Source organism: Cygnus atratus, chromosome 9, assembly GCF_013377495.2.
Source record: "Cygnus atratus isolate AKBS03 ecotype Queensland, Australia chromosome 9, CAtr_DNAZoo_HiC_assembly, whole genome shotgun sequence".
NCBI classification, from domain to species: Eukaryota; Metazoa; Chordata; class Aves; order Anseriformes; family Anatidae; genus Cygnus; species Cygnus atratus.
In genome coordinates, this window is record NC_066370.1 from 13,752,100 (window position 1) to 13,765,249 (window position 13,150).

Genomic DNA, 13,150 nt, shown 5'->3' on the forward strand with positions numbered 1-13,150 from the left:
AGAGGACACTCCTGGAGGCACCTTTCAGCCAAGTTCTTCTCTATCCTGGTCCCTGGAGAAGGAGAGGACGGAAGGCCACCATTAGAAGGATGAAAGCTGAGTCCTGCCCAAACACCCTTCCCTCACTTGGCCTCAGCCCAGCGCTGGGAAGGTGGTGGCGCGGTGCTGGGGCAGGTTCCCGAGCCGTCGGCGCCTCTCTGTGCTCATCGCATCCTGCAGCTCTGCCCCGGCCCCGCATCCCGGGGGACAACCCGTCCTCCCCAGCCCCATCCCCGGCTCCGTCCACCTCCTGCACGCGCCGTGCTGGAGGCAGACGATGGCTTTTCCACATCAGCCCCGGCCGGGGCCGGGAGGAAGCGCTGGAACAATTGTGCTCCTTTCTCGTCTCGTCTCTCCACAGCCAGCAGCGCGCTGCTACCTGGCTCGGCCATCACGCAGCAGCCCGCTGGGGAACGGCGTTGCTCAGAGCCTGAGTCACTCGCCAGGGACCTGCCGTCCTGCACGGGGCCGGGCCGGGAGCTGCAGCGTGCTGCCGCGGCTGGGTGGTGCCGAGGGCTGGGGCCCCGACGCTTTTCCTGTTAGAGCAAGCCACTTGCAGGGGCTGCCGTTTCGTCCCTTTGCAGGCAGCCTGGCAGCAGCTCGGGCAGCGTGTGGTTTTGGAAGGATCGCGAAGCGGGTAACGAGTTGTGTTGCTCTGGAGCTATAAAGGCACCTCCCTCTGGGGCTCTGCTCCCCCCCTCTCCCTTCTGCCAGTCGCTTTCATCGCTTTTTGGGCATGAGGAGTGTTTTCATGGCCTCGCTGGGAATACGGAGAGAGAGCAGAACATGTAGAGATGGGTTTGAGCCAACCTCTGCTCACCCCTGGGACAGCCCAACTGCTCCCAGACCTGCGTGTACCAACCAGCCTGCGTCCCAGCAGCTCGTGAGGCTGATGAGTGCGAGGCTGGATCTCAGCTCTGCACACTGAGCTTCCCTCTAGTGCCACGCCAGGAGTGCTTTGCTTCTTTTCCCGCGAGCATCCACAGATTGTCTTTGCAGTGGCCTGGTGTCTGTCCCCAGGACAGAACCGCTCCTTGCACGGGCAGAGCCCTTTTCTCTCGTCTCCCCACTTGAGATGCAAAGAGCATTGCTGCCTGCAGTCCCTGATGAGGCTGCGAGCCCGCAGCAAGTGCTCCGCTCCCCCTTCCCCGGGAGGCGTGGAGACAGCTGTTCAAAAGCTGGGTCTTCCTTCCAGGGGAAATTGGCGCTTGGAAAAACCCTTTCTGTCCTGAACCAGCTGAAAGGGAACGCTGTAAAGACCCTAAATGAAGTGAGAAATTTCAGAGTTCTGAATCTGAAGCATCCAAATGGAAAACAGGAAGGGAGTGCTGGTGCTTTACAGTTCGATTCTCCTGCCTTTATTTCTCAGGAAATATAAAACGTGCTCCCGGTTGTCGTTATTAGTGGATCCACATTTTCTGCTGGGATAATTCATCCGCTGGCTGCAAAGTCCCAGCCCTTGCCTTGGCTGGTCACACAGCTGGGCAGTGAGCCTCAAGGTGCAGGGCATCCAGAGAGGAGGCCAGAAGGGTGGATGCAACTGTCGGCGCTCTGCACAAGCCTTAGCACTGCTCGAGCTATGTTGTGTTAAGAGCTGAACACTGCTGCCTTCACGAAACGTTTGGATTTACATTTTCCTAGTGGGGGAGTACCCATCAGGACTCTTCAGCTGTTCCAGGAGCTGATGTCCCTGCATCTTCTTACATCTGAATTAGTTCGGCTTCCGAGCATGGGAGCATTTATCACCCTTGGGTGCGAAATCCAAGCTGTGTACAGACAAATTCCTCTTTTCTGTGTAGGTGCAGGGAGCCTTCGGTCAGCGCCTGACAAATTTGGAGAGGAATCAGGCAGGCTTGATTTATTCTTTCTAACAGCAGCAGCGTTTCTCTCTGACAACTTCACAGCAAGGTGCAAAAACGTGGTGTAGCTCTGCCTGAAGTGTTAGGGCTGGAAGGAGAGAGCAGTGCTGCCCCCCCCCCCCCCCCGTATCAGACAGCGGGGCTGGGGGGCGCGGGCTCCCCCCTGGCTGCCCCTGCCCTGCAAGCTCTGCCAGCTCCCGGCTGCCCGGCCTTCTAGCAGGGGATGCAGCTTGGGGGCAGAAGACTTCATCCGAATGGAAGCGATTCGTGGGGGTGGATTCAGCCCCAGCAGAAGCTGCTTGGGTAATGGCATGGGACGAGTTCAGTTCCTGCAAGTGGGAACAGCTCGTGTGCACCGTGGGGTGTGCTCACTGCCCTGGGGCTGTGGAAGGAGCCAGAGACGTTTTTGTGCTGCTTGCTTAGGTAGTCTAATTTTTTCCCAGTTGAATCACTCTCTTGAGTTAATTTTGTGTGTTCCTAAACTTGCAACACTGTTCTCCTTGGCAGCTGGAAATGAGCTAGTGAGGATCACGCCTGCCAGAACTGCTGCATCTGAGCCTTCCCAGGGCTGCAGATGCTGAAGGCAGTGCTTATTTAACTAATGAGATGTTGCTATCGGGTGTCTTTAAAAAAAAAAAAAAAAGAAGAAGAAATATTTCTGCTACTTGGAGGGATTTATTTCAAGCCCTTTTGCACAGCCTGAAAACGAGGCCAAGGTTTGATGTGGCGCTTCCCTGTAATCACCTCACAGTAACGACGCTGCGTGCTCTGCTACCGTGATTCCATTAAATGCAGGACGTTGTGTAAGCGGAGGCTCCCCAGCTGGGCTGCCGTGGGGCTGCTGGACAGCCCCGGTGGGACTTCTGTCAGGGTGGCCGAGCACGTGAGCGGTGTTTGGGCATCCCGCCTGGGGGGCACCCTGCGGGCTCTGCGCTCCCCAATGCTCCTCGCCCAGCTCCTGCCCTCCCAAACCACAGCTCTCGAGGGGATCATGCAGCAGTCCCCGAGGTGTTTCTGGTGCGGTCGAAGCCATCTCGCCCGTCTCCGGCTGGGTTTTGGCGGCCCCGTACCCACCACAGTCGGGCTGAGCCGGCCCGGGCCCGCTCGGTGTTTACCGTCGCAGAGCCTTTGTGCGAGCGGGGGCCGCGCTATCGCTGTCGGCGCTGGCAGGGCTCGGCGTTGTGATTGTGTCTGCCGCCAACAATGTCCCCGCAGGAAGCGCGGGAGCCGGGCTGGGCCGGCCGGGGCGCTGCGCCTCTGCTGCCTTCAAAGCGTGCTGCTGGGAAGGACAGGCTGCGGGCTGCCCGAATGGGGTGCTGCTGGGAAGGTCTCCATGGGAACCGTGCTCGCTTGGGCCTCGGAGATCATTTTTGGCAGGAAGGAGAAGGGGTTGAGCTTGTTCTGCAGGGAGCTCCCGTCCCGCGGTTCCTGCTGGAGGGTTGGTTTTAATGGCTGCTCGCCGTGTGAAGGGCGGGGAGCGGTTCCTGCGCCGCGCACGGGGCTCTGGTGGAGGAGCAGGGCCAAAGCTGCGGTCATGGGGAGAGACAGCGAGCGCCAGGGCACAGCTCGGCCTTTTCCTTTCTCTGTCATCTCCCTCAGCTCGTGCAGCGGGGCTCGGCTTGGTCGTGAGCTCCTTCCTCTGGTAACGGGTGACAAGGATAGGGACGGCTGTCACGGGCGGGCTGAACTTCAGTGTAGAGGGCCAAATAATTCGCAAGATGCATAGTGTGCCTATCCAAGAGACACCCAAACCCCTTGTCTTAGTGTCTGGTGTACCTCTGATGGGTGTACCTTCCCATCTGCTGCTTCCACCCCTGATGGGTGCTGAGGGACCGGGTGCCGTGAGGTCTGTGAAGCATGCGGAGGTCCCTGCGCAGGACGCGGGGCTGAATCGGAGCCACGGTCCCTGAACCGGCATGTCATGAGGCACAGGCCCTGGCTGGCAGGGGTCTGCAGAGCGGATCCCAGGCAGGGGGCTCTGAGGAGGACAGGCCGTGTCGGTGGTCCCAAGGAGTGCGGCGAATCGTAGGTGCAGTGGTTCAGGGCAGCTCTCTCTTTTTATCCTGCTCAGCCCCCTGCTGCTCCGTGTTTTTCCCAGCGCTCTTGAGAGAAGTAAAATGTGCTGACAGAATTTACAGACTGCACACCAGTGCCCAGATGTGTCCTGCAGACAGACCTGACCTGCTTTGTAGGGCTCACTCGGACACCTTGCGTGGCAGCGAAGCGGCGTGCCAGCTCCTGCTTCCGGCTCAGGGGAGCACTGCAAGGACGTGGTGCTGATCAGCCGAGGGGTACACGTGGTCGGCTGATCTTAGGATGAGGGATGTGGTTTCCTCTCCCTGCACAGCCATGTGAGCAGTCACAGGGTCCTGTGTCCAGCTCACCCGCCCGAGGATGCTGAGAAACACAAAGGAGGCTTTAGGAGAGGGCAAGAAGAGTGGCCCGAGGTCTGGGCGATATCCTGTGCGGGGAGGCAGAGAGCAGCCTGTGAGGCATGGGGCTGCTCCGGGGGCCAGATGCCTCCAGTCACCAGAAGACAGTGCTGAGATCCCTGGGGTGGGTGGGAAGTCTGCTCTGTGACAGGCGAGGCAACTGGCCATCGAGCGATGGCCCTAGGAATGAAAAGAATTGTCCTCTTGAAGCTGTTCTTGTACCTGGCAGGCATACCTGGAGGAGAATTCAGGTCTCAGCACAAGATTTCAGTCTTTCATGTTCTCAGAGATGCTCTGAGCCGTTCACAGGGTGCATCCAATTCTCATTTCCAGGCCTGCCCCGACTGCTGGTGGCCGCTCTCTGTGCTCGCTGACCCCCTGTTCTTGCCTCTGCTCTCTCCCCAGGCACACGTTCTGGCAGTACCGCCGCGAGAACCCCCACACCAAGGTGGGGGAGCCCCCTCCCGACGGGCTGCCTGGCTTCAACAGCGGCGTCCTGCTCCTCAACCTGGAGGCCATGAGGCGCTCCAAGCTCTACAACCAGCTGCTGGAGCCCACCACGGTGCAGAAGCTCACCGAGAAGTACCGCTTCAAGGGCCACCTTGGGGACCAGGATTTCTTCACCATGGTGGGGATGGAGCACCCAGAGCTCTTCCACGTGCTCGACTGCACCTGGAACCGGCAGCTTTGCACGTGGTGGAAGGACCACGGGTACAGCGACGTCTTTGACCAGTACTTTCGGTGCGATGGTGAGGTCAAAATTTACCACGGGAACTGCAACACCCCGATCCCTGAAGACTAGGGCACTGATTCCTCCAGGAGCAGCTCTGACTGCAGCAGTGCTGGAAAGCTGCACAGAGCTGCAGTGACTGCACCCATCCCTCCAGAAGGGTGGCCAGCCCTGATCTGTTGTATCCCAGGGAGATCCCTGAGCCCTGGGGATCCCAAGAGGGTTCAGTTTTCCACTGCCTGTAGTCTCACCCCTCCAGGAGAGCGCAGTCCAGCAGTTACAGCAGGACGTTCACAGTGGAGGTGCGTGGGCTCAGCTCCTGGCTCTCCCATGGTTCACCTTAGGTCTCGGGGCACGTGCACGGTGCTGTCTGTGCCACAGCTACCGGGCGTAGGGACAGCTGAGGGGCTGGCTCCGTGGGTGCTGTGCAGCATCGTGCTGTCTGACAGCGACATTTCAGAGCCAGGCAGTTGGGTTTTGTTTTGGCATTCCTTGGTGGCCCGTTTTGCACCTCATGCAGAGCATCAGTCTGGTCCGTCTCGAGAGCAGACGCTGTCCTCAGGTCATCTTCCTTTTGAGCATTCCACAAAGGGTTTTAAGGACTGAAAAGCTGCTTTAAATTCGGGTTACTTGTGAACAAAAATTGAATGCTAGATGAGCTTTAAAGCCTTCCTCTGGTTCTCCTTAGCAATAAAAGCTTTACTGCTATACCTTGTCTTAAAAGCATTCAGTGAGCGTGTACAAATTGGTTCATTTTTCTAGCTTTGCCTTTAACCTTTTGTACTATAATAAAGCTGCAAACGCAAAACCCACTTGGCTGTTTTTCTGCAGCATGACTGAAGTCTTGTGCCATAGGAGGTTTTGTGTTCTTTTATGGTGATTGGCAGGTAGCTGATACATACCTGTTGGGCAGATGAAAACGGTGCCCTGCGTGGCTTATCACTGCGCCTACTGAGACGTCTGTCCCCAGTGAGCGATGCAGTGAATCCTGTTCTGTGCACGCACTGTGCTTATCCCAGCGTGTGTGTGCCACGGGGGTGGCTACCAGCGGAGACAGATGATGGTGGCCGGGCGATGCTGTTGCACCAGCAGCAGCCACGTGTGTGAGCAAGCCCTTTCCAGGCTGAAACCTGTCGGTCCCCAGCTGCTCCATCTCCCAAACCATCCGGGAAGGCAGCGTTGAGGTGAGCTCTGGAACCAGCCGAGGCTGTTGCATCGCCGGGATGGCTTCACCATGAAAGAGCTGTGGTGCAGAGAGGTTGGACTCCTTGGGGTTTTCAGAACGACTCGGCAAGCCCCTGGGCAGAGGAGTAGTTTCCCAGGGGGAGGAAGAGGAGGCAGAGGAAGGACGCTTCTCCCCTCCCAGCTACGTGGAAGAGGCTGTAGCTGGTTTACAACTTCAGGCGGCTGGGGGAGGTGTGTTGGGGCATCGCTGGCTGTCGCAGATCGCAGCCCCCGTGCTGGGGGGCAGGAGAGTGGCCGCCACCGTGCCCGAGCTCTCTGTGGCAGCTAACTTAACAGAGATATTCTCAGGTAGCACCTGGATATTAAAAAAGGTCATCACTCCCCATAGCTGGGGCTTGTCCGGGAGGAGCTGGGGCCTGCCTGCGCTGCAAATGGCCAGGCTCCAGGCTGGAGCGCTCCGCTTCCCAAATAAATCCTTTGATTGCGGGTCAGTGGGAGGTTTCTGTAGGAGGGGATGGCACAGGCACATTAACACACTTCCAGAACTGTTTGGTTTTTTTTTTTAAACTGAGCTGGTGTGTGCCTGTGTGTGTGTATGTGTGTGCATTTGTGTGACATGCACATGAGAGAGAGAGAGTTGGGGACTTAATTATGGCTTAACCTAGTAATGGCAGGCGCAGCATGTGGCAGGAGTTCCCTGGCTTACCTCACCTCTGCCTGTGAATGAACCAACACCGCCTGGCAACGCGGAGGAGGCTCTCCTCCCTCTGACCGGTACAAGGGCACCGGACTGATGCAGGTTGCTTGCACAAGAGCAAGCCCCGGGCTGGCTCCCTGCCGCTGTCCCACACCAACACCACAGCTGGGTTTTGGGGAGTCTCCGTGGCCCTTCCTCCCTGTGGTGCTCCAGGAGAGGTGCCCGGGCACTGCTCCGAGCCTGGTGAATTGCCGAGGTGCAGGGACGGGGGTGACAAGGAGCCACCCAGGGCAGGCGTTTCCCCAGCCCCTGGCATTTCCAAGCCTTGCATGTGGCTGGGGCAGCCCCAGAGGCCACCAACCCGGGTGACACGTGCACCTCACCTGTCCCCTGCAGTGACACAGTGCTTTCTGGGGCTCGCTGGGCGAAACAGAGAGAGGGCAGGGCTTCCTGGCGTGGTGTCACAGTCCCGTGGTTGGCATCACTGCTCTGTCACCGTGCTGGCACCTCCCATTGACCCCGCAATTACCTTGAGCAGCTGCCCAGGAACACCCCTTTGGGCACTGCCACTGCGGCGAGGACTCAGCCGGGACACGGCGGTGGCACTGGTGACAAATGGGGCTCCCGTGGGAGCCGTTTCCACCCGGGGCAGGAAAGGAGAGCCGAAGCCCCGGTGCTGTCAGGCTGACGTGACTGGGGACACGGCGGGTCCCGGCGCCTTGCCTTGGCTGCATGTGCCCGGGGCCCTCTCCCTCACCCCCTGGCCCCACACGGTCCCTCGGGACGTGACGCAGAGCCGCTCGCTGCTGTACATAACCCTGCGCGGCTCCGCTGGTGGCTCCGCTGAAAAAGCTGAGGAATGGCCAAGATGAGCAGCGAGCCACCCCATGGCCGGGCACAGCCCCCGGGGGTCATTCCTGTTGTGCTGTGTCACCCCATGTCATGCTGTGTCACCCCATATCATGCTGTGTCACCCTGCGTCACCCCCGGGAGGATACTAGTGCCTCATCCAAGGGAAAAATAAAAAACCTGGGGGTTCTGTTCCTGCAAAGGGGGAGCTTCAGACCTGACGGTCCAGCCCTTTGTAGAAGATCAGGCTGGAAAGCGGCTCTGCAGCTCTGTTTCTCTTCTTGCCGGACTTGGCTTCGTTCAGCATTCACGAGAAGCAGCGTGTAAACCAAACAGCATCGCCTGTTCTCTGCTCGGCTTTGCTTTCGAAAGGTCCGTGTTTGAGCTGCATGGGATTTTTGCTCACCTCTTCTGCGTTGCATAATGCTGTCAGTGTTTATTCTCTTACTCATTTGTACTTCTTTCCCATTTGAAATGATCAATTGTTGGTATAAACTCACCTAGGGAGCAATTACTGTAAGCCTAACCCAAACAGGCGCTGGGGGTGATCCATTAAGCAACGCAGCCGCCCTCCCCTGCTCGCTGCTCCCAGAGGACACGCTATTTACTTTGCAGCTCTCTGCTATTCATACCGAGCGCACTTCGGTCAGCGTGCCAAGAATAACACAAAACATAACAACAGGCTTAAGCGCTGAGATACAGTTTCTGACTTTGCAAAACAAAAAAGCCAACCTATTATTTTTCCCTCCTAAGAAATGCCCGCTGCAGCAGAGCGAGGGGGGCTCCCTGACCACCTCGCTGTCCTCAGGAAGGCAGCGGGTAGCATTAAAGCTGCCCGAAGGGAAAGCAGAAAGGGAAAAAAGAGGATGTTTGGAGCAGGGAGGCTGGGACATGGGCAGTTTTCCCTTTCAGCACAGATTTTTAGTAGGCTTCACTGTTTTCTGAGCTTTCCCTCAAACGCTTTGCAGAGCCACAGAGGGGCACCTGGCTTGGGAGCACTGCAGCCAGGTTTTAGTAGCTCTGTCTCTTACCATCTTGAGCCTCCGTGGCTTAATTACTAGTTGCTGAGAAATTGCTGCCTGGTCCCCTAATTCTTTCGGCGCTGTTGGGGTTCGCTCTGTGAAATGCTGGAACTTCTTTATTTGCCAACCAGCTGCTAATGGGGGGAGCGCTTTGAGCAAATGATGTTGTGGAGATATTTCAGGGGAATTAGCTGCATTGTGCCTAAAATTTCAAGGTTAATTTAGGCAATTTGCCTGTTGGGGAGCAAAAAAAAGAAAAGCCAAAACAAAGCAGAGTTTAGAGCTGCCAGAATCCACCGTGGTCTGGTGGTTTGTACCTGAGGACAGAGATGCTCGGCAATCCCATAGCAGCAATTTGTCACCCTGCTGGTGACAGTCCTAAAGCGGCACGAGCCACAGGCTGCACACGGAGCCACACTCACAGGGGCACTGCATGAAGTTTCTCCATTTATTTCCTACAGACCACTTGCTGTAAGTGCATTTTGCAGATACTGAAAGGCTCGGGGCCTTTGTCGTAACATATCCCCTCCTCAGATAAATAGATCCTTTCAGGTAGCAGGGACAGTCTCCGTCTAGGGAACAAAACACCTGCAGATGGCCTGTGGCACATGCGGTTCTAGGCACTGCATCAGAAGGAAGGGTTTTTTATTTCTTCCTGCCTGCTTTTTACTTTAAAACTCATCTCTTCTCTATGCTGGAGGACTTCTTAGGCTACCTGGGGACCACAGCAAAGACAAACCCCTCCAGGAAGATCTGCTGTGCTCAGAAAAGAGGGAAGTTTCATTCGGGGCACTTAAAAACACCAGCAGCAGCAGGGAAAAAGTACGGGCATGTGAGACAGCCCCTCGCCTCTGGAGGGGGGTTGCAGAGAGCCGGCCAGGTGAAGGATGCGCAGCTGAGCTGAGTCCCCATGGGCCTACAGGAAAACCAGTCAGACGTTGTCTGAATCTGCCATGTTAGGACAGTCTCCAGTAACGAAAGTCTTGCCATTATGCAGCATCTCTGCTCAGTGTCCTGGGAAGTGGTTAGTGCTGTATGGGCTGCAGTGCTCCTCCTGAGCAGGAACTGATGGAGGAGAAAATACCAGATGGTAAAACAGCCACTGGGGCTGGCGCTCCGTGCCCGCGCTGACCCACCCGAGCTTCACATTTTCAAAGCAGCAGACACTGCAGAAGTAGGAAATGCAAGAAGTCAGCACTGTTAAACCAAATGCAATAAAATATGCTATCATGAGTCATTTACTTGTAAACCTCAAAAAATTTTCAGCAGATGCTGCTAAATTTCTTCTGCCAGTCATCACTATGGTGAAGTTCTTCCAGCAAAGAACAAGGGTGATATAAAATGTGCGGAGCATTTGATCGTCTTCTCCCCTCAAGAGCTATATGTAGTAGGATGCATTATCGAATAATAATGGAGGAAACATTTAAATAACACTGGGCTGAGGAGGGAGTGCCAAGGCAGTCATACGCTTGTCGTAAAAACTGAGCACCGGATTGTTAATGAATAAATGTGACAGCTAAATCTGGGCAGGAGCACCAGCCAGGCTGGGTGCAGCATCACGCACAGATCCTGACAACTGCTCCGTGGTCCCAGGCACAAGGGTGCAGGTCCGCAGCCCCTCCTGCCCGAGGGTCTCTGCAGCCCGTGCCCGCTGAGCCCCCCTACAAAGGGCCCATGTTGTTGTGCTGGGGAAGCAGCAGCTCTGGGAAGCGAAGCCCCCCCATCCCCAAAGCCACATCTGGGGCAGGACAGGGAGCTTGAGTCGCTGCCGAGCTCCCAAGTCAGCAGGGCAGGAATGCTGCGGGCAGACGTGAATTACATGTAATGGCCTCGGCGGCATTTATCCTGCCTGAAATAGCTTTGCTTTTTGCGGATCAGTTGTTTGGAAACCATAATTGATACCCTCTGCGTCCTTTATAGCTGCTTGTAAAATACAGCCCCGTGGTGATGCAAGAGCAGGCGTGAGCCTGAGCAGAGGTGAATCCAGCTCAGCACAGCGCCGGACTGACGGCCAGCCAGGGTCTGTCTGTCCGGCCCCTGCCCGAGGAGCTGTTTGTCCAACACTGCCCGCTTGGCAGCTGTGGGCACAGGATGGGCACCGGACAGGGGCACTGCTCCTCACACAGTCGGTCCAGCTGCCCACTGAAGTTCAGAACAGCAAAAGGCGTGCTAATTCCTCGAAATCCCAGGTGTGGGAGCATGGAGCACTTGGCCCTCACTGCCTGCAGCAGCCCGAGAGCCAGGCACAGCGCTCACAGCGCTGTTTTATTTATATTTTATATTTATTTTATTATATTTTTTATATATTTATAATTTATATTTATATTTTATATTTATTTTATATAACTGTTTTATTTTGAGCCAGGCCTTGTAAAAGTCGTGTGGTGTCTGTGGAGTTGCTGCAGAGCCGTGCTGCGAAGCTGAGGCGGGGCTGAGAGGCTCGGCCTGGGCGGCAGGCTGGCACTAGCGGCACGTGGCCTGGCAGTTACACCAAAACGATAACAGGCTGCCAGTTATAATGGGGTGAATCCCAAGGCCCCGCGCATGAGGGAACGTCTTGGGGCCGGGAGACATGACGAGAGCCCCGCAGATGGCAAAGCACGAGGGTAGCTGGCTTGTCAGGGCACGCCCCGGCACCTCCGTCTATTCAGAGCTGAAAAAATGAAATCTCCCCTGTAATCCCAAATTCTTTTGATGATGAGAAAAGGCAATTGAGAAGTTTTGTTGCACAACCTTCAAGATCAAATGGTAACTTATTTAGAATGCTCTTTGTTGTGTTATGCAGCGTACAGGCTCAGCAATTAGCTGGAAGCAAATATTCCTCCTCATTTTCCTTGACTGTGTGGTAGAACAGTGTCTCACAAGTTTAACATTATCATTATCATGTGCAAACATTGTCAAAGCTCAAACCATTTGCTTGTAGTTTGCTTTTATATTTTCAAATATTCCCAACGCAGCCGCATTGCTGCCTGGGCAATAACCAGACGATGGTTTATTCTCCCCTCAGACTGCCATAACAAACGACCGCTGGAAATACTCTGATACTTCTATAGCCGGGAGTATCGATGGCAGTCAGAGAGAATGCCTGTTTTACACAAATCTTTAATAGATGGGATTTTTTTTTGAGCTGAAAGGAGGCCCAGTGTACTGTGTGCTATATGGAGAGCCCTCGTCCCTCTCACCCCGTGTCTCCCACCTCCCTCACAGCTGCAGCCCCGGCTGCATTGCGCCTCCTCCTGCTGCAAAATCTGCCTTGCCTTCAATACACCTGTACAATAGCAGTGGTCTGGGGGCAGGTATTTGTCCTTTCCATAACTCCTAGGGACATAAACAGCGTGTTGTGGCCAACAAAGCACACAGAGCCGGCAATGCTCCTTGCCCGGCTTGTCTGGAACCTGAAATCTTCTGGCAAACTGGGATTTGTATGCATGGGGGCACGTCGCGCGGTCTGTGCTTGATGGAGAAGGAATGTGTTCAGGTAGACCAATGGTCTCTGGTCACACACATTTGATGGTGGAAATAAAGATTGCAGAGAGCTGTATGAACAATGATAAATGCTTCTCACAGAAAGGGCAGCTAATCCCAGAGGCTTCAGCTATTTTTCCTCTTTCAGAACACTGCTAGGTGGAAATACCTGCCAGCACTTCTGTTGTTAAAGCCTGAGAGCTTGAGAGCGAGCTGAAAACCCGGTGCTGGCTGTGTTGATCCAAGTAAACAATTTCAGCCCCGAAGAAACACTTCCCATGGGTTTTGTATGGGGGAGTTTGTGTAGAAATCAGAGTAAAACTGATCTCGTGGGGGAGCCCACATTGCTGGGCCAATGCCTGGGACTCACGAGGCAGACCCGAGGTGAGGCCACGGCCCCTGCAGATGTGTGCCACCATCCAGGGGCAGGAGCCACCAGCAAGGATGGACAGGGGACACGAGGAGCATCTCAGCTGGTGGCAGGGCACTGTCACCAGCTCGGGGCACAGGCTGGGTGACCGGGGACTGCTCCTGCTCTGCGGGTGGCCTTAGGCCTCACCACAGCACATTGGCTAGGAGGACCTGCCTGCAGTTCAGTGTCTGCAGGGCTGTGCCCTGCTGTGGGAACACTGTCCTCGTTAAGCAGCAGCACCACATGGCTCCTCCTTGATTAGATAATCATCTTTAAGCCCCAGACTTGGGTGTTTTGGGGTCTGAGCAGCTTCTGCTGCAACACAGGGCGTTGTGGAGATGTCTGGTCACAGACACCTCGCTCTGTAGCCTGGCCCTCACACAGGGAGGAGTTGCACACCCGGCCTCTGATGTGCGAAGAAAAATCATGTCCCCCTCCTGATTTCAGGGGCACCGGGCTA

The 13,150-nt window shown here is 55.8% G+C and overlaps 2 protein-coding genes across 2 annotated transcripts in view; both read left to right on the plus strand.

Annotated features, from left to right (window-relative positions):
- XXYLT1 (xyloside xylosyltransferase 1) overlaps positions 1–5,872 on the plus strand; it is a 42,253-nt gene extending 36,381 nt beyond the window's left edge. Inside the window, exon 4 of the mRNA XM_035544797.2 lies at positions 4,736–5,872. Within this exon, the coding sequence (XP_035400690.1) occupies positions 4,736–5,132 (397 nt within the window). The 3' untranslated portion in view covers positions 5,133–5,872. The remainder of the gene's footprint in view (positions 1–4,735) is intronic.
- Positions 1–13,150, plus strand: part of LSG1 (large 60S subunit nuclear export GTPase 1) — a 154,326-nt gene that overhangs the window by 94,746 nt on the left and 46,430 nt on the right. The gene's annotated exons all lie outside the window — the stretch shown is intronic.